The sequence below is a fragment of the Cercospora beticola genome, chromosome 5, assembly GCF_033473495.1.
Source record: "Cercospora beticola chromosome 5, complete sequence".
NCBI classification, from domain to species: Eukaryota; Fungi; Ascomycota; class Dothideomycetes; order Mycosphaerellales; family Mycosphaerellaceae; genus Cercospora; species Cercospora beticola.
In genome coordinates this window covers 1,688,673-1,710,466 of record NC_088939.1, presented here as the reverse complement: position 1 = coordinate 1,710,466, position 21,794 = coordinate 1,688,673, and the positions used below count along the sequence as shown (strand labels likewise).

The following is a 21,794-nucleotide window of genomic DNA, read 5'->3' as shown; positions in this document are numbered from 1 at the left end:
TCATCGCCTGTCCCGTTCAGGCCTTGACCTGATGGACTGCATTCCTATCCCATACAAGAGCGTGTAGCAGCAGTCATTCCCAGACATGGGCACCTGAGAAGCCGATTCCGATCACAATGCCGTCCTCCACTCCGCGTCCGTCCAGCCGCGTGCGCGACAACAGCAGCGCCTCCATCGACAAGCTCGACTATCAGCCCGGCGGCAAACCGCTCCTCGCCCCCGATCAGCACAGCCGCGATGCGAGCAGCAGTCGTCAGCAGTCCGAAGAGCACAGTTATGCCGGAAGCTTCTTTTCCGACATAGCGGAGGGCATTGCCGACAAAGATCGCGAGCGCTTTCGCAAGCAGCTCTGGCGGTATGGGAGCTTCGCATGGGCATTGGTAAACACCCTGGGCGCTGGAAGCATTACAGCCTTCAGTCTCTACGCACCTTTGCTTCAACGGAAGCTGCATTATTCGCAGCTGCAGGTGAACGGCATCAGCATCACTGCTGAGATCGCCATGTACTTGCCCGTGCCATTGTGGGGTATGATGTGCGATCGCTTTGGTCCAGGTATTCCTAGTCTATTGGCAGGCTCCTTTTTCGGCATCGGGTACCTGCTGGCAGCATTCGATTTTCAGAGTGGACCGCCACCAGCTCTAGGAGGCGAAGGATGGCCCTACTGGGCCATGGTCATCGCATTCATCTTCATCGGTTGCGGCACCAGTTTGATGTACTTGTCTGCCGTTACGACATGCGCAAAGAACTTTGGAAGAGGCAAGAATAAGGGCATTGCGCTGGCATTGCCCATTGCATGCTTCGGTCTGAGTGGCATGTGGCAGGCACAGGTGGGAAGCAGACTACTGTACGAAACGAGAGCAGATGGCTCAAAAGGGGACGTCAACGTGCACAAGTTCTTCATCTTCCTAGGTGTCTTACTGTTCACGACAGGGCTCATCGGATGCTTCGCATTGCGAATCGTGGACGAGGAAGAGCTGATAGAAGACGCCGTGGAAGAACTGGAGCAGAGTGGTTTCTTGGACGAAAGTCAATACTTCCATCGTCTGCTCCGGGAAAGACAAGAGTCAGAAGGATACGGCACATTGACTGATTCTGTCGTGGAAGAAATCAGTCGCAAGGCGGACGAGATGAAGGCGAAGAAAGCGGAGGAGCAGCGCATGAAGACATGGCTGCTCAATGCGGAGACGAGACGCTTCCTGAGCGACAAAACCATGTGGTGGCTCGCAGCTGGTTTCCTGCTCGTCACTGGCCCTGGAGAAGCCTTTATCAACAACCTCGGCACCATTATCGACACTTTCTATCCTCCTATATCAATTCCGGAAGGCGGCAATCCAACTAGCGCCGCGACGCACGTTTCCATTGTCGCAGTCATGTCGACCATCGCACGTATCCTCACCGGCACCCTCACCGATATCCTCGCACCGACTTCCGTCCCACACCAACATCGACGTGGCCCTAACAGCCTGGCAAACAGTCTCTCCTCACTTCCGCCCCCTCTACCGACGGAGAAGAAATTCTTCGAACTATCACGCATAACCTTTCTTATCGCCTTTTGCATCCTGATGAGCGTAGGTCAAGTAGTCCTTGCCACAGGCTTCATTCAAGAGCATGCTGAACGCTTCTGGATCGTGTCAGCTTCCATCGGTGCCGGCTACGGAGCAGCATTCAGTCTGACACCGATCATCGTCAGTGTGATTTGGGGTGTCGAGAACTTCGGCACCAATTGGGGGATCTGCGCCATGATGCCAGCCATAGGCGCAACGATCTGGGGACTTGTGTATAGCGGTGTCTATCAATGGGCAGCAGATCTGAATACTGTTGAGGGGTCCGATATGGTTGAAGACAAGCTGTGCTATGGAGTCAGGTGCTATGCTCCTACATTCTGGGCAATGGCAATCAGCGTCTGGCTGGCCTGTGGACTTTGGTTCTGGGCATGGCGTGGACCTGGTGGGTGGCAGAAGAGAGGCATAGCTGTTTAAAGCTGCAGAGAACCTAGCAACAACAAACCAATTCCATCCAAAGCCATCATTGCATTATATATTATGCCAGATGCCCGCAGGGCGCAGATGCGCGAACAGGAAGCTGCGCCTCATCTCATCAACAAAGTGCTATACCAAAAGATTGGCGCCAAGGGATTGAGATGGGAGACGTGAGCCAAGACGTATAGCAGTACTCTCCGAAGATACAACGAATATGCCGGCTAATCATGCTTCCAGGCAGCCTCAAACGCATACAAGTACATGACCTTGATGTTTGCTGTGCTCGCTCATTTTACTTGCACGACAACTTAAGAACACGAGAGCGGCTCATCAACATACACTTTCGCAGCGCCTAGCGTCTTTATCACTACACAAGCACATCCCAGTATCGCGTCACTGCGGCAGCACACAGATACCCCGAAGGCCACGTAAAGCGCTCACTGTGACAGAACATGGCGTCCATGTTCAAGGATATCCTACAGTACAATGTCGAAAAACTGAAGAATTACGCCGACGGCAAACAGCAATCTACAGGCCAATCGCCCTATGGCCAATACGCTCAACAGTCTCCTTATGGACAACATGCACAACAACAACCTTATCCTCCACAGCAGCATCCGTATCCTCAGCAGCAAGATCCTTATCCTCCACAACAGCCCTTTCCTGGTCAGGCAGCACCGGCAGGCCCTCCGCCAGCCTACGGCAACTTTGTGAACGGCCAACCCAACGCTTCCCCAGGCCCATACTCATCGCAGGCACCGGACTCTTCCTTCACAGGAGCCGGCGGTAGCGACAGCGCAAACCGCGGTCTTCTCGGCAAACTCGAAAAATACGCCATGAAACAAGTCGACCCATACTACATGTGTCCGCCCGCTGGCCAAGCAACCCCAAGCCTGAACGTAAAATTCACCAAAGACTCCCTCATCAACTGCTTCACCTCCCAACCCGTCCTCCAGATCCAGAAACAGTCCTCCTCAGTCAAAGACCTCATCCGCGCCGACAACGGCTTCCGCGCCGCATCTGTGAAATGGCACTCCTTCAGCTCCGACATTTCTTACACGCTCTACTCACCTTCTGGCCCACCGATCGAGGATAAAATCAAGCATGGCGATTTCAGCTCCAAGTGTTCTTTTCTCAGCAGATTCTATGCGCCTGGAGAGAAGATGGTTTGGAAATTTAATGGGACGAAGAAGGCGGAATTGAAGGTTGAGAGGACGGGGGAGGTTGTGGCTATTTTGGAAAAAATGATTTTGTTGCGCTTTGAGAGGGGGATGCAGGGAATGAGTCCTGAGGCGATCAATGAGGTGCTTATTACCGGATATGCGTGTGCGGAGGCGATGAATAGGGAGAAGATTGCTGGGAAGGCTTTTAGTGGTGGTGGTTGAATGGGTTCAATCTTGTTCTTTGTAGAGTGTCTCTGCTGTTGCTTTCGTCTTGTGAGATCATATAGCCTATCATGTCATGAATTTGAACGTTTCAAGCCAGATGCATGCCTTGCTGCTTCACAATCGGTGCCTTTTCATTTCTGTCATCTACGCAATTTTGCCTGGTACAAATGGATGGCCTGCCGTCAACCCTCCACACACTGCCCAAGCCTGCCCATTCACATAACTCGCCTCATCACTTCCCAAGAACAATGCCACTCTCGCAATTTCATCCGCAACACCGCCTCTCATCAAAGGATTCAACTGCCCAATCTTCTTCTCCGACCCTCTCGCCCTCGCCATCTCATACATCGGCGCCGTCATTCCCGTCTCAATAATTCCAGGACAAATCGCATTACATCTAATGCCCGTCCCAGTCAATTGATACGCACTCGTCTGCATAATCGAAATCACAGCCGCCTTCGAAGCAGAATAATCCGTCGCTCCAGCATTCGATCGCATACCAGCGGAAGATGCCACAGAAACAATACTTCCTCCCGGATACTTCTTCTCAGACCCAGTCTTAAGCATACCGCGTGCGCCATGCTTGACTGCAAGGAAAACAGAGAGAGCGTTCACACGCATGACATCCATGAAATCGCTCGCGGAGCCTTCGAGAACGCTTCCCATTGTGACGCTGATTCCGGCATTGGCGAAGAAGATGTCTAGTCGGCCGTACTTTTCTAGAGCTTGGTCTACGACAGCAGAAACATCATCTTCGGAACCGGCGTCGAGTTGGACGGGATGGACGGAGCAGCCGGGATATTTGCCTTCGATTTCACGCTTGTGGGTTTCGAGGTGCTCGGTTCGGTAGTCGCAGATGAAGATGGCTTTGGCGCCGTTATTGGCGAAGTGGTGAGCTGAGGCACGGCCGATTCCGAGAGGAGAATTGCAGCCTGTGATGATGACGATTTTGCCCTCGGTTCGACTGAGATATATCGTGAGAATGTGGTTTATTGGAAAGGTGACGATGCGAGTCGCGAGGCGAAGGTAAATTCATCGTGTCGAATTGCGACGCACCTGCCAGTGACATGTTGATCTAAGAGCAAGACTTACGGTCCTTTGGAGTCTCCTGCTACCGCTGGGATGTTTGGCAAGTCCTCAAATTTGCCTTCGCTTCTAATTGGGTTCTGGAGTTGCTCGCTGAGCGCTTGCAGTCTCTTCTTGGGTGCGGAAGACATGTTCTGTTGATCCGAGATTGCTCTTTCTACGGTATCGGTTGGCTTTTCGAAATATCACAATGCAATCAGTGGCAGATGTTGTTATGAACGTGTCGAGGTGATGTCCATCAGCTCCGGAAGTGGAGCGAGGTTGTTGCTCGCTTGTTGAACTTCGTGCCTCGGCCCAGCTTGCTCCTTCCCATCAACATTGAAGCTGACAACAACATCATCGCATGGTCGTTACCGATGCTACTTCTCATCGCAATACTTCCTGCGCCGCGTGCTGGTCCCATTCGGATTAATAGCGATGCCGACATCACTATGGTGTTGAGCATCGACTTACCCTAAGGCCGCCTCGAAGGGCAAATCGCTAAGTTAGCACAAAACAGCACTGCCAACCAACATTGTTGGAACATTGAGGTCACCGTTTCGGGGCCATATTCTAGAGACATGAGCAACTCCATCTGTCCCCTCTGCTAGGAGCAGATGAGTTGGAAATTGTCGGTCAGACTCACAGTTGAAGCTAACAAAGGGTTCGCCGTCTCGCGTCACAGAAACCATGCACAGTCACATACAATGCTTGCATCATCCGGCTGGCTTTTCTAACACTTACGCAGCTTCAAGATGAGCCATGTGTTTGAGTGGAAATATCAAAACGGTGCCGATGCTTCATCAGCTAGCTCACGTTGTTGAAGTTGCGTAGACAGAAGACTTTCATCGATGAAGGGAGCATACGCGTTGACGTTCGCTGAACAGGCTGCTGCAAAAATAAGTCCGCTACACATTTGCAACGCCTGTGCCGAGCAGATTGCGGTGCTGTTGTACTCAAGCGATGGAGCGTCGTCCCCTGCTCGCAATGCCAATCCGGCATCTCCCTGACGAAGGTAGTCAAAGAACGAAGTGGATCTTGTTCCTGCTTTCAGATAGCGCAAGCTACATCGTGGCTGCGGTACAGTCCATTTACGGCGGACTTTCAACCTAGCAATTGTGGACATCAAGCCTGGGGTAAGGAGGTTGAGTCATGTAGCGAGGGAAATGTATATGTTGCTCAATCAGGCATGCGCAGATAGACTTTGATTGGAGAATGCTTCGTGCAGTTCGAACTTGACCGTTACTGGCAAGATGTTCCATGATCTGTATAGAGGCTAAGCATATTCGTGCGAGCACCTGCAGTAGCTTAGCAGAAGTTTCGTTCTTGGATTTGGAACCGAAGAGAACCGCTAGTTGTTCATGCGCATGGCGTGCGGCTACGAGCCGCGTTTTACTGACACGACTGGTAGCTTGACACGCGCGCACCAACGGTGTTCCTCTGGTTCGGCCACGGAGGACGATGCGGTGAGCGATGGTGGCTTTTGCTGCTGCACGTGAGCCGCAGTATTGAACAGTATGCAGACCGAGGTGATTTGGTGATCACGACGGCGCAAGTCAGGCAGAGCAGTCCCAGAATCAAGCACAGCAAGCTTGCCAGCGGTCGCAGCTGTTCGGAGACGCAGTTCGGAGTAGTGCTACAGATCAGCTCGTTCTATGTCAGCCTGCCACCCTATCAGGCGGCAGCGGCATTCGAGGGACGGAGAGCCACGCGCACGCTGTACAGATGCGGCGCTTGGTTGACAGCGCCAGCGACAGCCAAAACGCCACGCACTCGGCGGCACACACGTTGAGCAAAATCTGGTGCTGCGCCTTGGACTTTGCGATGAAATGTATGACTATGCTTGGGTGTCACTGAGACATCATGTTGTGTTGGCAGGCTTGTGAGGAATCCATCATCCTTCGCAGAGCATTGCCTCGTGGAGCAGCGACCGAGTTGTGTCTAAATTTGTACAGCAGGATGATTTCTCCACTGCTTGTGGAGCAGAAGGACTCACCTTGTGCTGTGGCAGCTGTGCTTGTGTACGACATTTCATCGCTGCTGCGTCCACCGCCGTAGCAGTTCGGCATGGCTGCAGAACGTTTCGATAGTATGTCATCTAGTTGTCAAGTCCGCCTGCTCGCTTCGCTTTTTGCCACCACTGCGTACGTGTGCTTCCACTGCAGACCGAGAACCGGAGCCAAGGAACGCACCACGCATGTCGTCGCGAAATGCTCCGTCTACCAGAACCAGATATCGTTTTGGGCCACGAGTGGACGGGAACGGAGTTGATCTGCATTCTTGAATATCTCCAAACATGCCGCTGGAGTTCTAGAACAGAAGTGTGAAGAAGCAGATCTGTTATGTTCCAACGCTTCGGGGTAGTTGCTAGTCTATGTCTCGTTTTCAACCAATACCAAGATTCATGCAAGATCCAGCAATTTGGCCCAAGCGCGGACGTGTTCCAGAACGCCTCGCGTGAAATTCCAGGTGCGTATTGATTTTGCTGCATGCGAAACACGTTCTCGGCACGAACATCTGGTGACTTGTCACGAGCGTACCGTCGATTCGCAGGCAGGCACAACTTTGGGAATGAGGAGGTCGCAGGATGCGGGCAAAGCCACAACGCCGCGCTCTTGTCTTGCCCTTCCGCACCGTCGTCATTGCTGTCGACGCAGGCCAGGATGTGCTGGTGGGAGCCACGCAGACCGCAACACCCCGGCGATCTGCGCAGAGACTCCGCCAGCATGCGCCATCACACACCTGACAGCAGCGAAGACGCCCGGCGCGTCATTCCAGTCTGCCGCACAGCTGTTTCAATAACGACTGCTGTCCATCCTCGGACTCCGTGGTCGGCGAGTCGCTCTCTGCCATCCCGATGCGCTTAGGAGCAACGCGTCCACACGGCTCATGCGGATTTTGCTTTCGCAGCCTGAGTCTCGCCCATGACTCCGACTCGGTCTTGTCCCACCAGATCCGGCACATGAACGATAAGAAAGTCTAAAGTGGCTGCTGCGGGCAGGGGAGCGGGCGGTGGGACTGTGCTTTTCGCGGCAGAGCCAGAGGACCCTTCTTTCAACACATGGTCTGTGGCACAATGCAGGTGACCCCGTCGTTGGTGTGGCACTTGTGCGAAGCCTAGTTCGCGAGGGTCTGTTTGGGATCTGCGCATATATCGTGTGCCTGCTCCGAATGGCGCCCCGTTTCATACTCGTGAGATCTTGCATCCGTTTCTCTGCTTCCACTATCTACTGCAGCACCACTCGCTACCGCCTGCATTGTAATCGACTATTCGACAATGGCAGGCTCAAAGTTCACTGAGATTCTCGACACGAATACTACTCCATACTCCGCCGACAACGTCAACTTGGACGATGTCCTCGCCGAGACAAGGCAACGATCCGAATCGCGAGGCAGCATAACGAGTTCTTCGAGCGACAAGTCTAGCTCAGGCTCGTCGCCAACGACATCGTCATATAACCTCCCTATGGATCCCGTCAAAAAGGGCTTTCGACGATTCTCAATGATGAACAAGAAATGAAGCCCGCGCCTGGAACGATATGGACGAATTTTCGAGGACCATGACTGCAACACACTATCACCTTCGCAACCAAAATGCCTTTGAGCGAACATAATCAGCCCGTTTTCTGAGCGCATCGAACCCCAAAGTCGAATCTTGCGGTCACTATGCGGATCAGACGCCCGGGCTCATACCTTCAACAAATGGCCGATGATCACCCTTCAGGCATCTTAACGCAATCGCGTGCAGACCATTTAATGAGCTACGAGCTCATCCTGGATACACCACTCTACAACATCGGCATTGCTTGTACAGTACAAGATCTTACTGCGCGTTGTTCGATTCTCACATAATACGCGTCGACCATCACCGATGACATCTCACGAATCCACCTTCCTACTCACTACTGGAAGGTCGCGTGACGAGGTCAAGGTTTCGACTGCTTCCACCTATCCGACTTCCACCATCGGGCGATCTGGTTGTTGATGCTTTACGGGAAATTCAAACCCAATCCGGGGTAGGAGTTCCAAGAACGGAACACGAAATTGCACTGGGAGGGTCAGCCGATGTACAAAGCTCTCTACTCACGTGCTACAACACTCGGGAAGTCATCGGGCCTCTGGAGCTTCCAGGCCGCGGTATGCCGGTGCAGCTTCGCGACCGCTTACATGTCGGCGGGCGAAATGCACGATGTGCAGCCGGGTGGGCGGACCCCACGGGGCAGTCGATGAGGTGTGGACGATCGTTATTGAAGAAGTATACAAGTACCTTTAACACAATGAGCCAGGGTGCTCAGTAGAAACCAGTAATGTAGAATGTCGAAGATACCCCGAATTGATCAATTTCTATGACCACCTTTCGCCCACCTTTCGCCCACCACTTTGCACCAGCATAACTTCCTTGCCAACGCATCCATCCTCTCTCCGGCTTCACAACTCATTGTCGCACGCGTCGACCTTCGTGCTCATCTTCCCCACAGCGCCGCAGATCATACATGTCCTTGTTCCTGAAACTCTCGTCACACACATCTTCACGTCGCGTTACGCGTCGCTCCTGCGTCAACTGTCTCATTTGAAGATTGAACCCCTCTGATCCTCCACACCTCGACCCTGCATGAGAGAAAGTTCACAGAATCAAGGCACTCGCCCACCGTTTCACAACCTATTGACGAATAACGAAGCGAGTACTTTGCTGTGCTTTCTTCGTGACTACGCCACTTACCGGTGGCATGGCGCGGCTTTTCAGGCAACCTCTTTATTCATTAATTTGAACACTTATTTATTACTGTACACGAACTGTGCTTGAGGCGCAGGAAGGCCGCGGCATGGAAAGAATACCTCTTTACTGCTCTGTCGTCATGCCGCAGGCATCCACCTCAGCACGCTACTTTTGGTGGAGGCGTCCACAAACACGAATGAACGCACACGCAAAGTTGGGGTTGCTTCGTCATCTCGAGTTGACGACACCGCCACACCTCAAGGTACGGTCTCGTCATAGGTGTGATAGGAAGTGACGGGAGATGGGTGCTGAAGAGATCCGTCACATCAAGCATGCACCTCACTTCACAATTGCTTGACACATGGCAGTTTTTGCCGGCCTGCTTCAATGTCGTGCAGGCTAGAACGAGCTACCCTTGCTTATGGTGCTGCTGCATACAGTAGAGCAGTCATCTTTGCTGACAGCTGAGGCAGCTGCATGACGTCTTTGTGAGTGATGAAGAGAGAAGGTGTTCTAGGTTGAACTGCACGTTCGATAGGCTTCTCGAATGCTGCTACAGTGACAGGGCAGCTTCATGAGGCGGCAAGGTTGCTGATGCCGCCCGTAACTAGTGCACCGAGGACGTAGGTCGTTTCAGGTACCCGACTTATATGTTGCTTGGGCGATAGCTTTTGCGACAGCATGTGAGGTGGATATGTCATTGTGGTATAGCAGACTCCTGATATTGTTATAGCGCAACGAGCGTTGCTCCAGCATTCTCGTGGCTCGTCCTGCACTCAGCATCGTCGGGAGAGCTGCTCAGTGGCAATGGCAGGGCGTCTCGCTTTATGTCAGGTGAGTCTCGCGGGCAGTCAGGTCTCAGAATCTGCGAGCATGTATTGATATGCTGTTGAGCAAAGTGTAGTAGATCTGTTGATGTTCGCCTGTCAAAGGATGGCCATGTGGATTTGACAGCAAGGGCTCTCGCCCAGCTCGGGTCTCACTTTGACAAGCAGTTAGCGTCATCTGTGCGTGAACCAATGAAAGAAGAGGTAGCTAGATTATGCAACTTGAGTCGCAAAAAGTCGAGGAGCTTGTCTTTCACATGCACCTCGATGTTCGCGCTCCGTCGCTGCATCTTCTACGCGCCATTGACCAGAATCACTCCTCCAGTCGCATCAGCCATGGCCCAGAAGCGAACTTTCAACGAAGGCAAGCGGCACTTCAAGAAGAACAAGAAGCAAAAGACGAGCACAGTCGCCGAGGGGTCCAATGAAGAAGTGCTGCTGGCCGACGTGAGGAATCTGCTCAAGGACGTTGACATCTCCGAACAGACCGACGAAACTGCTAGACCACAGCCTGAGGAGCGCACCGAGATAGACGTCACTATCAAAGAGCTCTCGTCCACCGGCGATGGGTTGGCAGAAAAAGATGGTCAAGTATATGTTGTCCCATTCTCTGCGCCTGGTGATGTTGTCACCGCAAGAGTGTACAAGAATTTTTCCGACGAGTCGTATTCACTTGCAGATTTCGTCAAGCGTGTTTCCAAAGGGCCGTCCAGCACTGCAGAACCGCAATGTCCTTACTTCACACAATGCTCAGGCTGTCAGTTTCAGCACATGCCATACGAAGCTCAACTTGCGCACAAAAAGACCATCGTCGAAAAAGCATTCCGCAACTTCTCGAACCTCCCTACGTCCGCAGTACCAGCAGTTGGCGACACGATCGGCTCACCACTGCAATACGGCTATCGCACCAAACTCACGCCACACTTTGATGGGCCTCCTGGTGGGAGAAGAGATAAGAGACATGGCAAACCGGTAACGTGGCCGGGAGTCCCAGCGATTGGATATATGTTGAAGGGCACGAGGAAGACGATGGACATTGAAGACTGCCCGATTGGAACAGAGGCCGTACGGAAGGGCATGAAGAGGGAACGAGTGCGTGTCGCTGCAGAGATCAACAAATATCAGAAGGGGGCGACCTTGCTCCTACGTGAGAGCACGACGAGAGAAGAGAAGAAAGAGGATAAGCTTGAAGTCAGCGCCGACGGCGAAGACGAAGTCGTAGAGGACCGCGGACAATATGTGCATCGCAAGATCTGCATCACCGATCACAAAGCCACGTCGACAGAGTACGTGGACGACTTCCGCTTCGATAATCCCGCAGGCGCATTCTTCCAAAACAACAATTCGATTCTGCCTGTTGTCACGCAATACATACGCGACAACATTCTCGGATCGACGATGGATGGGGCTGCGGATGCAAATTCGAATGGCGACACAGGCGGCAAGCCCAGGATAAAACACATGGTGGACGCGTATTGTGGTTCGGGCTTCTTCACCATCAATCTGTCCCGCATGTTCAAGCAGAGCATTGGCATTGACGTGTCTGCACAATCTGTCGAATTCGCTAGCAAGAATGCGAAATTGAACAATCTGCCAGAAGATGCGACGCACTTCATCGCAGCAGATGCAAACAAGTTGTTCGAGTCGCTCGATACAAAGAAGTTCCCTCCGGACGAGACCGTTGTCGTGATCGACCCCTCGAGAAAGGGTTGTGATGAAGGCTTCATCAGCCAATTACTGAAGTATGCTCCTGCACGAGTGTGCTATGTATCTTGCAACGTGCATACGCAAGCCAGAGACGTTGGGTGGTTGGTCGGGGGCCTGCCAGGCGACGGGGATCAGCCCAAGCACGAGGGAATATATGAGATCGAGAGTCTGCGGGGATTCGACTTCTTTCCTCAGACCAGCCACGTTGAGGGGGTCGCAATCCTGCGCAGGAAAACACCAGCGGCCGGGCCATAGAGCACCGCAGAGCAAGGCAAGCCACCACCTATTGGGCAGCAATATGAGGCTGGGCTTCTTGCACAGCCAAGATGGCGACACCGCTGCTCCCAATGTCGAACTTGTGCTTTGACACTTTTCACAGAGCCGATATCTCATTCCTCGATCTTGCAGTGTGCCGATAGATGGTTGGGTTGCTATTACACAATACGAAGTGCTCACTCATGCGCAATTCATGCGAGCACTCATGGATATCCTGAACTCGTCTCTCTGGGCAACCACAGCAAGCGCGCCAAGACTCCATTGGGAACGTTGGCAGTGCGTGATCTGCTTCCCATGACGATAGGCGCTGTGGTATGCGCTGCACTGCGGGCCTATATGTTGCCAGGTATCCGACTTCGCGGATGCACTATGAAATCGATGCGGCATAAGAGCGCTGCTATAGATCGGCACGGCCTGATGTTAGCTGTCACGGGCGGCACATCAAACTCTAGCACCTGAATGGTAAGTACAGATCTCAGATCCAGCATGCAGAGACGCGCCATCCGCGACAAAAGCACACCCCATTTCAAGATACAGCGCGTGTGATGCTGCGCCACGTCAAAGCTGTCTCGATCTTGTCGGCGGAGGCAGCAACGCGAGAGCCCAATTGGGAGAAAAGTGCAAAGTCTACGCGCTCAGTCCCAGCGGTGAGCCCAGCAGCGTTTGTCCTCAACACGACATCCCTGTACAGGGCTTCGTACTTCAGCTTGATATATTACTATGGCAACACGATGGCAACCGCCTTCATATTCTCATATTCTTTGCCTTCCAATGTTCGACCATAATGTAATCGATTATGTGAGCTGCAACAAAATGCGGCTCTTCACTCAAATCAAGGCGTTGGGCGATGCCACGAACCGTCTCCCAAAGACGAAGGGTAGGGATGCCAAGCCCAAAGCAAAACCGCGATCCAGATCCGACAGTCTGCCTGTCTGCAACATTACCCAAAAGGAGTTCTCGATAGCAACACCTTCTGCTGGATCAATCGCTAGACGTCGGTCCGAGAAACATGTGGCCACCGTCACGACCGAGTTGATGGAAGACAAGCACCCGCTTCTGCATGCAGATTCGATGGAGCAGACGCCTGATCCAAGCCCTACGGTCACGGCACTCACCTGTTGCGTCAGACCGACGAACCAGCATAACCCATACTTTCCGCCACTTCCTCAAAATCGAAAACGAAAACGAGAGCTCGACGGGTTTGTTAAGCGAGTGAAATCTGTGAAACTGTCGGTGAACAAGAAGATGCTCATGGAGCTATTCGACGAGTCGCAGAACGATTTACGTCGCTTTCAAATTCGAGGCGCTGCAATCGAGGTTGAACCTCTACGGGATGAATTAGACATCACAAGCTCGGCGGACGCTATTCGGCGGTGTGACCTGGTTCTGCAGTCCAGGAGCAATTCAGTGGCCTTCAGAACATTCTAAGCTTGAGGAGTGCAGAGTATGTCTCTCGCATGGCTGAAGCTGTGGGTTCATTGTCTCATCCAACGGCGAATTCTTTGTGCTTGCAGTGCACCCTGCCTTTACTCTTGGACCTCGGAATCAGGATTGATGACAGTTTTCGCTCCTTTGTCTGAGACATGCGTTTCTTTGATCCCGTAAAAAGAATCCGCGTGGCAGTCGCATGGCAGGAGTTAGCAATTTCAATGTTGGTCTGGTCGGCCTCAGCACGACACCTGCTTTGGAAGAGCTTCTTGCTGCATTGAATATACTTACAGCCCAAATCACTCCAAGGATCAACGGAAACGAGAGTACGATAATCTGCTGTTCCAAAAAGTAGCGCCTGCATTGAATATGACGATGCAAGAAGGTCACAGCAGAGTGTCAACACACTTGACGCCTGTCGAGCAAGTATACAAGGCAGAACTTGCAGCTCTCAACAGGATAGCAGAGTCCGGCATCTACAAGGAATATACACACGAAACCACCCCAGAAGGATCGCGTATCTGGACACTCAAACGCAAGCGTTCGCTCACAGAACAGAATCTCCGACGCCTCAATCAACATCACCGCAACAAGGTCCCAAAACTATCACCGATCGGCATCGACTTCCTCTCGCCCACCGGCAATACTGAATGGAAGGATATTAGGCTCTCCTATCTCCTGGAGAAACCTCACTGGGCCGAGGAAGGCGGCGTTCTAATGCACAAAGCCTATCTCCGCGCATGTGCGGGCGTCATTCCACCGCGTTACTCGCCTTGGGACTTCGTGAGCAATGGTATGCCCGCACAGTTCTACGAGAGCGAGGAAGAGAAGCAGTGGTGGGAGACGCATAATGATCCTTATTATTCGAAGCTTGGTTGTGCCCATGGGGAAGTCAGGAAAGGTTTTACGCAGGAGTGGTGCTACGATGTGAAATTGAAAGTCTGGTACAGACAGGTGAAGATCTTGGAGGAGTGGAAGTTTTCGCCGGAGGATTGGAAGGAAAGGTGGGTGATCAGGAGCGAGAGGAAGAGGCTTGAAAGGAACGCGGGCGAGATCAGTCCGAGGGATACGAAGACCCCGGAGGCGGAAGCGGTGGAGGATACAGATCAAATCGATGTTTTGCGGAAAGGTGCTGCTGGCGAGCTGGGCCAATCTGGTGCTCAACAGCATATGATGCAGCCTGTTCTGGATGACACGGGACTATCATTTGTTCGCTGGGCACCACAATCCAAGACAGTTGATTCGCCGGACACGAGGAAGGCATCTCTCCTCCCGCAACCCATCGTCGACGAAGCTGGCCTGTCTTTTGTGGGCTGGCAACAGAAAGAGAAGAAGAAACGGTCTCCATCTCCTCAACGGCCTGTAAATCATCTCGGATTTCATTCAACCAAGAAGCCCCGCGGCAAAAAGCGCAAGCTCTCGAACTACGTTAGGCACTCGCAGGTTGACAAAAAGTCCCGTGCTCGTCGCCGTTCACTGGAAAAGCCAGCTCCACGACGACAGCAGAAAATCTCCTTGCACGATGTGATTGTTGACGAAACCGGCCTTTCAGTCGTTGGATGGACGCGTTCGAATGCGGTGAAGAGGAAAGCATGAGAGCATTTATGGCATTGGTCTGGGACCTCGACATCTGTTCATGTCTACCTTACAACAACTTGACTCGGCGACGAGCATAATTGCAGAAAAGCAGTGGGAGAATACAGGCATAATGGGCATTTTGCGATTTGGGGCATTGAATTTAGCGACTTGAAGCATTGAGTTTAATAAGCGGTTTCTTGATTCACTTTATAGCCTTATATGCATCATCATCAACAGCGTAATCTTCATCAAACATCTATCTCGTCATCCATCACAGAATTCCCATGAATGTCTTTCTTCACTCATCGTTTAAATCAGCCTGATTCAGCCTTAAGCTCGTCATTTCCCTCCAACTCTTTCAATTTGTCTCTCAAAATCTGCTTTCCCTCATCCGCCTCTTTCTCCATATCCTCCTGCCAGATCCAGTTCAACCTCTGTTCTTTCTCCCGACACCACTCTTTCAATTCTTCACCTTCTAGTTTGAGGTCCCAAAAGTTGAAAGACTCTTCTCCTGCCTGATGTGAGAGTTGATGCACGCGATTTGCCCTCGGAGCACGAATTTTGTCGACGGATTGCAGAGCGGCTTTCAATTTCTTTGACAACGAGACGCTCGAAGAGACGGATGGTACATGTGCCAGGACTCCAGATAGAACGTACGCGTCTTCGATTGCTTGAGATGCCCCGGCTCCTTGGTGAGGGGGCATAGAATGTGCCGCATCCCCAATGAGGAGGACCAAGCCATCGGTGAATCCGGATTCGGGCTGATGAGTATGATGATGGGTGGCCCAGAAATCGGGATTGGGGTCGAAAAAGGATAAAATCTTCTGCGCTCTGGGACCGAAATTTCCGAAATCGCGTTTGAATTGTTCACCCTGGTTAGGGACTACCCACTCGTCGTGCGGCCATTCGCCTTCTGTTCCTTCGCAACGGGACGTCCAGGCACCACAATTGAGTTTTGTGCCATTTGATACTGGATACGTAATCAGATAGCCGCCGGGCCCGAATGAGATGGAGCTCAGGCGGGCAGATTCGCCCAGGACGGAGATGGCGGCGTCCATTGGAATGAGGGCTCTGTACGCTCCACTAGCGTTGAACTTGGGCTTGCTAAGGGGGCTGTCAGGGCCGAACATGCAGGCTCGAACCTTGGAGTGGATGCCATCGCAGGCGATGAGGAGGTTGGTGGTCACGGAGGTGTTGTCGGTGAAGTTAACCGTGACGTGAGATGAAGTCTGTGAAAACGAAGCGAGCTTTTTGTTGAATTCGGCATGTCCAGGGCCCATTTCTTCAGCGAGGAGGGAAAGTAGTTCTTGACGATGAAGGGTCATGTTGCCGGTGGGAGGGCTGGGAATCTCGTGGAAGATCTCACCATCGGCATGATCGCCCCATGGTGCACCGTAGCGGAAGAAGCTCCATATCTCCTCGTGAGGTGGAGGATTCCTGGTGGCGAGCTTGAGGACTTTTTCGCCCAAAGATGAGTCGATGAGACGAAGACAGCGGAGGGCTGATGGACCAAAGTTGATTCCAGCACCGATTTCTGTAAACGAGCTGCGGGATTCGTAGAGCGTGAAGTTGATGTTGTGTCTTTGCAGAGCTATGCCAAGAGTAATGCCGCAGAGACCGCCGCCCACAATGGCGACGTGAAATGGCATTTCACCCGCCATAGTGCCTGTCTTGCAAGGCCGTACGGTGTCAAAATGGGAAGTGATGATGGCTTATATGCCTGCCGGAGTAGTGATGGGATGAAGGGGAGCTGGTAGGCGGCAACGCCGGATTCTCGAGCCTTCTTACTCCAACTTCGACACGAGGATATGCTTGCAATGATTGCACGCTCTGTCGCCTGCCTTCTGCGTAGTCAGCGTCATCTGGATCTGGAGGACGAGACGAAGCGTGTTGTTCCGGCGATCGGCAGCGGCTGACGATCTGCATACAGCAAATTGCTCGGGCTACAAGTCAGCTGAAATATGGGAAGAATGATATCGGCGAGCATTCTCGGGACGTGAGAAGATGAAGACTCGTTTTGTGATGGCCAGCACGACAGGCGAGGAGGGCAGCACGATAGGCGAGGTCGATGGTATCCCTGTCAACCTGTTCGGTCCCGGTAACTTAGGCGCTGTGGTGTTACGGAGGAACTGTTCTTCCGGCCGTTGCCTTCATTGCTGGTTCTGCTGGTTCTGATGTTGCTCTGATCGTTTCCAGGCCCCCTATCTACCGGTGCATCCCACTGCACTTTGCGCTCATCAATCGTGTCTCGGTGTGGCCAGAGGATGAATATCGTTGCGATATTGCGGCGGCCGTCGTGGCGTCCTCATACATTGGCCCATCTCCAGCACCGACGCGTAGAGACGCCAACGACGCGTCAACACCAGCCTTACAGGCCATCGGCGGCCAGAGGAACGGGTCAACAGGAACCATCTCGAGACAACGCGCTCACCTCTTTGTCTTATAGCGCGAGGACCCGAGACCTTGGACAGCAAAAATACGACTTGGCGGGGTCTGGGCCCGTCTCCCACACGTTGCCGACTGCCGCGACACGCCAAATGTACAGCGCTAAAGGAAGCCAACAAGATGAGGAGGCGTCACGCCACGACCGAATCGGGTATCGACGACTATCCCCTCTGCTAAACACGGCCTGCACACTCCAGTCTTCTCCACGACACCTCGTGTTCGTGGTAGGTTTTCTCACTTCACCGTCCAGTCTCTTCATCATGGACATCTTCCCTTGCCCTTGACCCATTCACTCTCTCAATCCTCGCCATTTTCTTCCTTCAGTCATTCCTTCATCATGCACTTTTTCATTCTAAGCACTTTATTTGTTAGCGTTTTTGCCTCTCCTTTATTTGGTCAGGGCGAGCAGAAGGTCTTGCAGGAGTCTGGATTATTCTGCGATAATGCACTTTTCCGTGCGGCCAAGGAACCGCGAGCTGCGTCGGCCTACTGTTCAGCATTCTTGAATATTCCCACAATTACAGTCAGCAAGACAATAGATCGCGTCATCAAGACAGCGACCAAGACGACTTCGACAAGGACCTACTTGGCATATCCGGTAACCACGAGGGTCGCACAAACAATTACTCTGTTGGAAGGTGTCACCAAAACTAGCACGATCACGGTTACAACAAGCATATCAACAACCACCACTCTACAGCCACTTACATCCTGCCCTATAGCGCCCGCCACGTGTGATAAGGGGAGGAGCATCAATACCGCCCCACCTCTCGAATCTAGGCCAGCATGCTTCACGGCCTATAGCGCTCTTGCGAATCTGAGTGCAGCCTGTAAATGCTTGAGCGTGCCTGCGGGGACTATCACGAAGACCATAACGAAATCTGGTGCTCCAACATCGACAATCACTATCACTGCGGCTGGAAAGCAGACTCGTCGGCTTACCAGAACCATGACAACGGCCACAGTTACGATCACTCCAACACATGGGGCTACGGTGACCAAATCAATTTCTGCTGTGGAAACTGAAGTCATCCACGGACCTTTCAAGATTGCCTCTGGGCCAGATTATCGATTGAACCCAGAAAACGGATGGGCGTGGTCCTACGAAGCTCTTAGTCATGATGTGCAAGCATCATTTGGTGGCGAGGCGGACTGCTCTTCGTCGTATTTTGCACTCAACGGCACTAGGCTCGTCTCGCAATACTTTGACAACGTCGCGGACTTCCCACCCTACTCCCTCGTTGGGAATGTGAAAGTCGAGGCTGGAAATAATGCCAATGCGGTACATTTCACGTCGGCCGAAAAGCTGACGGACGACCGCGTACCACTGAGCTGCACGTTCGAGCGTAGCATGGACGAAGCGAATCCGCATGCTGCTTGTCCGCTGACATGCACATATGCTGGAGCTGCAGGGGGTCGATCTACGCAGAGAGAAGGTAAAAAGTGGTACTTGGGAGGCGAGGAAGGGGGCTTTAGCAGTTTTACGATGTATGCTTACCAGTACAACTGGGGGTAGCAGTAAGCGCGAGCTATTGCCAAAAGTAATGTCTTATGATGCATGTTCACCCATTCTTACGACTCTTGTGCATGGTGTGTATTTGTGGTGTGTGAGTCAAGGCGAGCATTACCATGGGAGGAGCGTTGGTTCGTTATAGGTGTCCGTATGGGCATGAGTAAGCAAAAAGGTACAAAATGCGGCTGCTCCAATGAGACGTCATTAGAAAATGCACACAACCTGGCGCTCACCCTCACACCACCCCTTTCGACACCACACCACGCGCGCCTATTCCTTGTACCTGCGTCCGCAGCAAGTTCGACGTCCTCCTCCCTGCCCTGCGCAACTCCTGCGACGCCGGAGTGCACTGCCCGCTCAAAGCATATCTCTGCGCAGAGCCGAGCTATGGGACCTACCTAGCACATAGCTTCCACATCACGCGAACCCGCCCATCCTACATCTTCCGAGGCGACGACATCCCCACCGCACCCTCCACAGACCGCGCACGAGGTCACCGACACCTCCCCGCCCTCCGATCGCGAACGAGATACGCGCCTCTCGGACCACAGGACAGCCTCGGGCGCTTGCAATGCTCCCACGCTCAAGATCCAGCTAACACCCGGACTGACGGATATGGATGGCGAGTCGCAGGCGCAGAGGGAGGCCCGCCTGCGCTCGCTATGGCTGAAGCTCGATACGAAGCGGAAAGGCACCCTCGACTTCGAAGCACTCAAACGAGGCTTGGTTGCCGCCAACCACCGTACGCGACAGGAATCCAGAAAAGACCGTGATAATATGCTAACATGCATGGCGATAGCACTCAAAGATGCAGACAACATGATCAAGGACATGCTGACCGCGTGCGACATCGATCACGACGGCAAGATCAGCTACGATGAGTTCTGCCGCTTTTGCACCGAAACCGAGAAAGAGCTCTGGCAGCTCTTCCAGTCCATCGATAAAGACCATAGTGGGAAACTGGACAAGGGAGAGCTGTCATCTGCTTTTGAAAGAGCCGGTGTGGCAGTCTCCTCTGCACGACTGGACAGGTTCTTCAGCTACATCGACAAAGATCGCGATGGAACTATTGATTTCAACGAATGGCGCGGTAGGCATAATGCAACAAGGAGACACAGAACTTATGTCCCCTACGAGGACCGTGAACTGACATTCTGCTCCAGACTTTCTCTTATTTATCCCAGCCAGCTCGCCTGGACTTGGCGCTGTTATATCATATTACCAAAACACCACCAAATTGACCTCCGAGGGTGACGTGCACCTAAGCGACGAGGCATTACAAGGTCTAGGTACGACCCTCACATTTCTCAAGCGTTCGCTTTTTGGCGCAATACTTCAGCTGGTCAAGCCGGCACAATCGCATGCCGGCGGCAGCAATACTTCGCCCATCTCTATGTGGGAGGGCAGCGAATCAAGACCGCAACTACAGTATCCTTCATTGGACGATGAAGACATGACAGATACCGACCCGCACATCCCCGTCAAGCCAGCGCGGAGGAAAGAAATGTTGCATCAAGAGCAGCAGCAGGGGGATGATCAAGTTGTGCAGCGCGCAGTACGTCCATCGAAGCTAATGGATTTCGTGCCGGATGTAGGCTACTTCCTGGCGGGCGGCCTGTCAGGTATTACCTCGCGAACCGCAACCGCGCCGCTCGATCGGTTAAAAGTATACCTGATTGCGCAGACGGGGAATGCGGAGGATACCATCAATGCTGTCAAGTCTGCGAAACCGCTGAGCGCTGCGCAACATGGTGTTAGGACACTCTGGAATGCGTGTCAGCATTTGTGGGCTGCAGGCGGCATGCGTAGTCTGTTTGCTGGTGAGTGAATAATCTTACACCATGCGGGGTCCCCACTAATAGCGCAGGTAACGGCCTGAATGTTATCAAGGTCATGCCCGAATCTTCTGTCAAGTTTGGCGCGTACGAGGTATGATTTTTGCGCATTCTTCGAGCCGTTTCGGCGAATTTACTAAACATCCTCACAGGCATCCAAACGAGCCATTGCCAAACTTGAAGGGCACAACGATCCCAAACAAATCAAGTCCTCGTCCATGTTCGCAGCTGGCGGTATTGCCGGCATGATTGCACAAGCTACGGTCTACCCACTCGACACGCTCAAGTTCCAAATGCAATGCGAAACCGTTGCAGGAGGCGAACACGGCACCCGCCTCATCATGCACACCGCAAAGAAGATGTGGGCGCGCAACGGCATCGTGGCTTTCTACCGCGGCCTGCCTATGGGACTGGTCGGGATGTTCCCCTACGCCGCCATCGACCTTAGTGTGTTCGAAACCCTCAAAAAGCGCGTCATTGCGCGCAACCGCGCCAAAAACCCGAATCTCAAACACGACGAAGATGCTCTGCCCAACAATTTCACATTAGCTCTCATGGGCGGATTCTCGGGCGCATTCGGAGCTAGCATCGTGTATCCCTTGAATTTACTCCGTACGAGGCTACAATCCCAAGGAACGATCAGCCACCCTAGGACATATACCGGTATGATGGATGTCACAAGGCAAACAATCCAGGGAGAGGGAGTGCGAGGCTTGTTCAAAGGACTGACGCCGAACTTGTTGAAAGTGGTGCCGGCGGTCAGTATCACGTATGTGGTTTACGAAAATACGAAGAAGTTTTTGCATTTGCAGTGAAGGCATGCGAAGAACAAACCCGCAAAAGAGAAGATGAGGCGAAAGAGATGGAGAGGGCTGAGACGAGTAGGAAATGAACGTGGCGCCCCTTTTGTACATTTGGCATTGATTCCCTTGCATTGTTGGGATTGAGCGGGGCATTGGGCGACAGAGAGGCGAGAGAGAAAGCTAGAGGGAGCACGAGAGCAAACATCTATGATACCCTTCGTAGGACAGATAAG

The 21,794-nt window shown here is 52.7% G+C and overlaps 11 protein-coding genes across 11 annotated transcripts; 8 read left to right on the top strand and 3 right to left on the bottom strand.

Moving 5' to 3' along the window:
- Positions 1–116: 116 nt before the first annotated feature.
- Positions 117–1,979, top strand: RHO25_007935 (uncharacterized protein; the record flags this gene model as incomplete). Its single annotated transcript, XM_023600098.2, has 1 exon — positions 117–1,979. The coding sequence occupies one exon, from the start codon at positions 117–119 to the stop codon at positions 1,977–1,979; it is 1,863 nt and encodes a 620-aa protein (XP_023448763.1).
- A 452-nt stretch (positions 1,980–2,431) lies between these two features.
- Positions 2,432–3,364, top strand: RHO25_007934 (uncharacterized protein; the record flags this gene model as incomplete). The annotated part of the gene is made up of 1 exon (XM_023600097.2): positions 2,432–3,364. The coding sequence occupies one exon, from the start codon at positions 2,432–2,434 to the stop codon at positions 3,362–3,364; it is 933 nt and encodes a 310-aa protein (XP_023448762.1).
- A 147-nt stretch (positions 3,365–3,511) lies between these two features.
- Positions 3,512–4,584, bottom strand: RHO25_007933 (uncharacterized protein; the record flags this gene model as incomplete). Its single annotated transcript, XM_023600096.2, has 2 exons — positions 3,512–4,331; positions 4,460–4,584. 2 exons carry the CDS (start codon positions 4,582–4,584, stop codon positions 3,512–3,514), a joined length of 945 nt encoding a protein of 314 aa, XP_023448769.1.
- A 1,226-nt stretch (positions 4,585–5,810) lies between these two features.
- RHO25_007932 (uncharacterized protein) lies at positions 5,811–6,501 on the bottom strand (the record flags this gene model as incomplete). The annotated part of the gene is made up of 3 exons (XM_065603001.1): positions 5,811–6,040; positions 6,156–6,269; positions 6,429–6,501. 3 exons carry the CDS (start codon positions 6,499–6,501, stop codon positions 5,811–5,813), a joined length of 417 nt encoding a protein of 138 aa, XP_065459073.1.
- A 1,208-nt stretch (positions 6,502–7,709) lies between these two features.
- RHO25_007931 (uncharacterized protein) lies at positions 7,710–7,952 on the top strand (the record flags this gene model as incomplete). The annotated part of the gene is made up of 1 exon (XM_065603000.1): positions 7,710–7,952. The coding sequence occupies one exon, from the start codon at positions 7,710–7,712 to the stop codon at positions 7,950–7,952; it is 243 nt and encodes an 80-aa protein (XP_065459072.1).
- A 2,360-nt stretch (positions 7,953–10,312) lies between these two features.
- RHO25_007930 (uncharacterized protein) lies at positions 10,313–11,938 on the top strand (the record flags this gene model as incomplete). Its single annotated transcript, XM_023600095.2, has 1 exon — positions 10,313–11,938. One exon carries the CDS (start codon positions 10,313–10,315, stop codon positions 11,936–11,938), a length of 1,626 nt encoding a protein of 541 aa, XP_023448768.2.
- An 834-nt stretch (positions 11,939–12,772) lies between these two features.
- Positions 12,773–13,387, top strand: RHO25_007929 (uncharacterized protein; the record flags this gene model as incomplete). The annotated part of the gene is made up of 1 exon (XM_023600094.2): positions 12,773–13,387. The coding sequence occupies one exon, from the start codon at positions 12,773–12,775 to the stop codon at positions 13,385–13,387; it is 615 nt and encodes a 204-aa protein (XP_023449829.2).
- Positions 13,388–13,756: 369 nt separating this feature from the next.
- On the top strand, positions 13,757–14,983 carry RHO25_007928 (uncharacterized protein; the record flags this gene model as incomplete). Its single annotated transcript, XM_023600093.2, has 1 exon — positions 13,757–14,983. One exon carries the CDS (start codon positions 13,757–13,759, stop codon positions 14,981–14,983), a length of 1,227 nt encoding a protein of 408 aa, XP_023448766.1.
- Positions 14,984–15,279: 296 nt separating this feature from the next.
- On the bottom strand, positions 15,280–16,626 carry RHO25_007927 (uncharacterized protein; the record flags this gene model as incomplete). Its single annotated transcript, XM_023600092.2, has 1 exon — positions 15,280–16,626. The coding sequence occupies one exon, from the start codon at positions 16,624–16,626 to the stop codon at positions 15,280–15,282; it is 1,347 nt and encodes a 448-aa protein (XP_023449176.1).
- Positions 16,627–17,747: 1,121 nt separating this feature from the next.
- Positions 17,748–18,926, top strand: RHO25_007926 (uncharacterized protein; the record flags this gene model as incomplete). Its single annotated transcript, XM_023600091.2, has 1 exon — positions 17,748–18,926. The coding sequence occupies one exon, from the start codon at positions 17,748–17,750 to the stop codon at positions 18,924–18,926; it is 1,179 nt and encodes a 392-aa protein (XP_023449177.1).
- A 612-nt stretch (positions 18,927–19,538) lies between these two features.
- Positions 19,539–21,573, top strand: RHO25_007925 (uncharacterized protein; the record flags this gene model as incomplete). Its single annotated transcript, XM_023600090.2, has 5 exons — positions 19,539–19,665; positions 19,723–20,013; positions 20,087–20,743; positions 20,791–20,852; positions 20,911–21,573. The coding sequence occupies 5 exons, from the start codon at positions 19,539–19,541 to the stop codon at positions 21,571–21,573; spliced, it is 1,800 nt and encodes a 599-aa protein (XP_023448612.1).
- Positions 21,574–21,794: the final 221 nt, after the last annotated feature.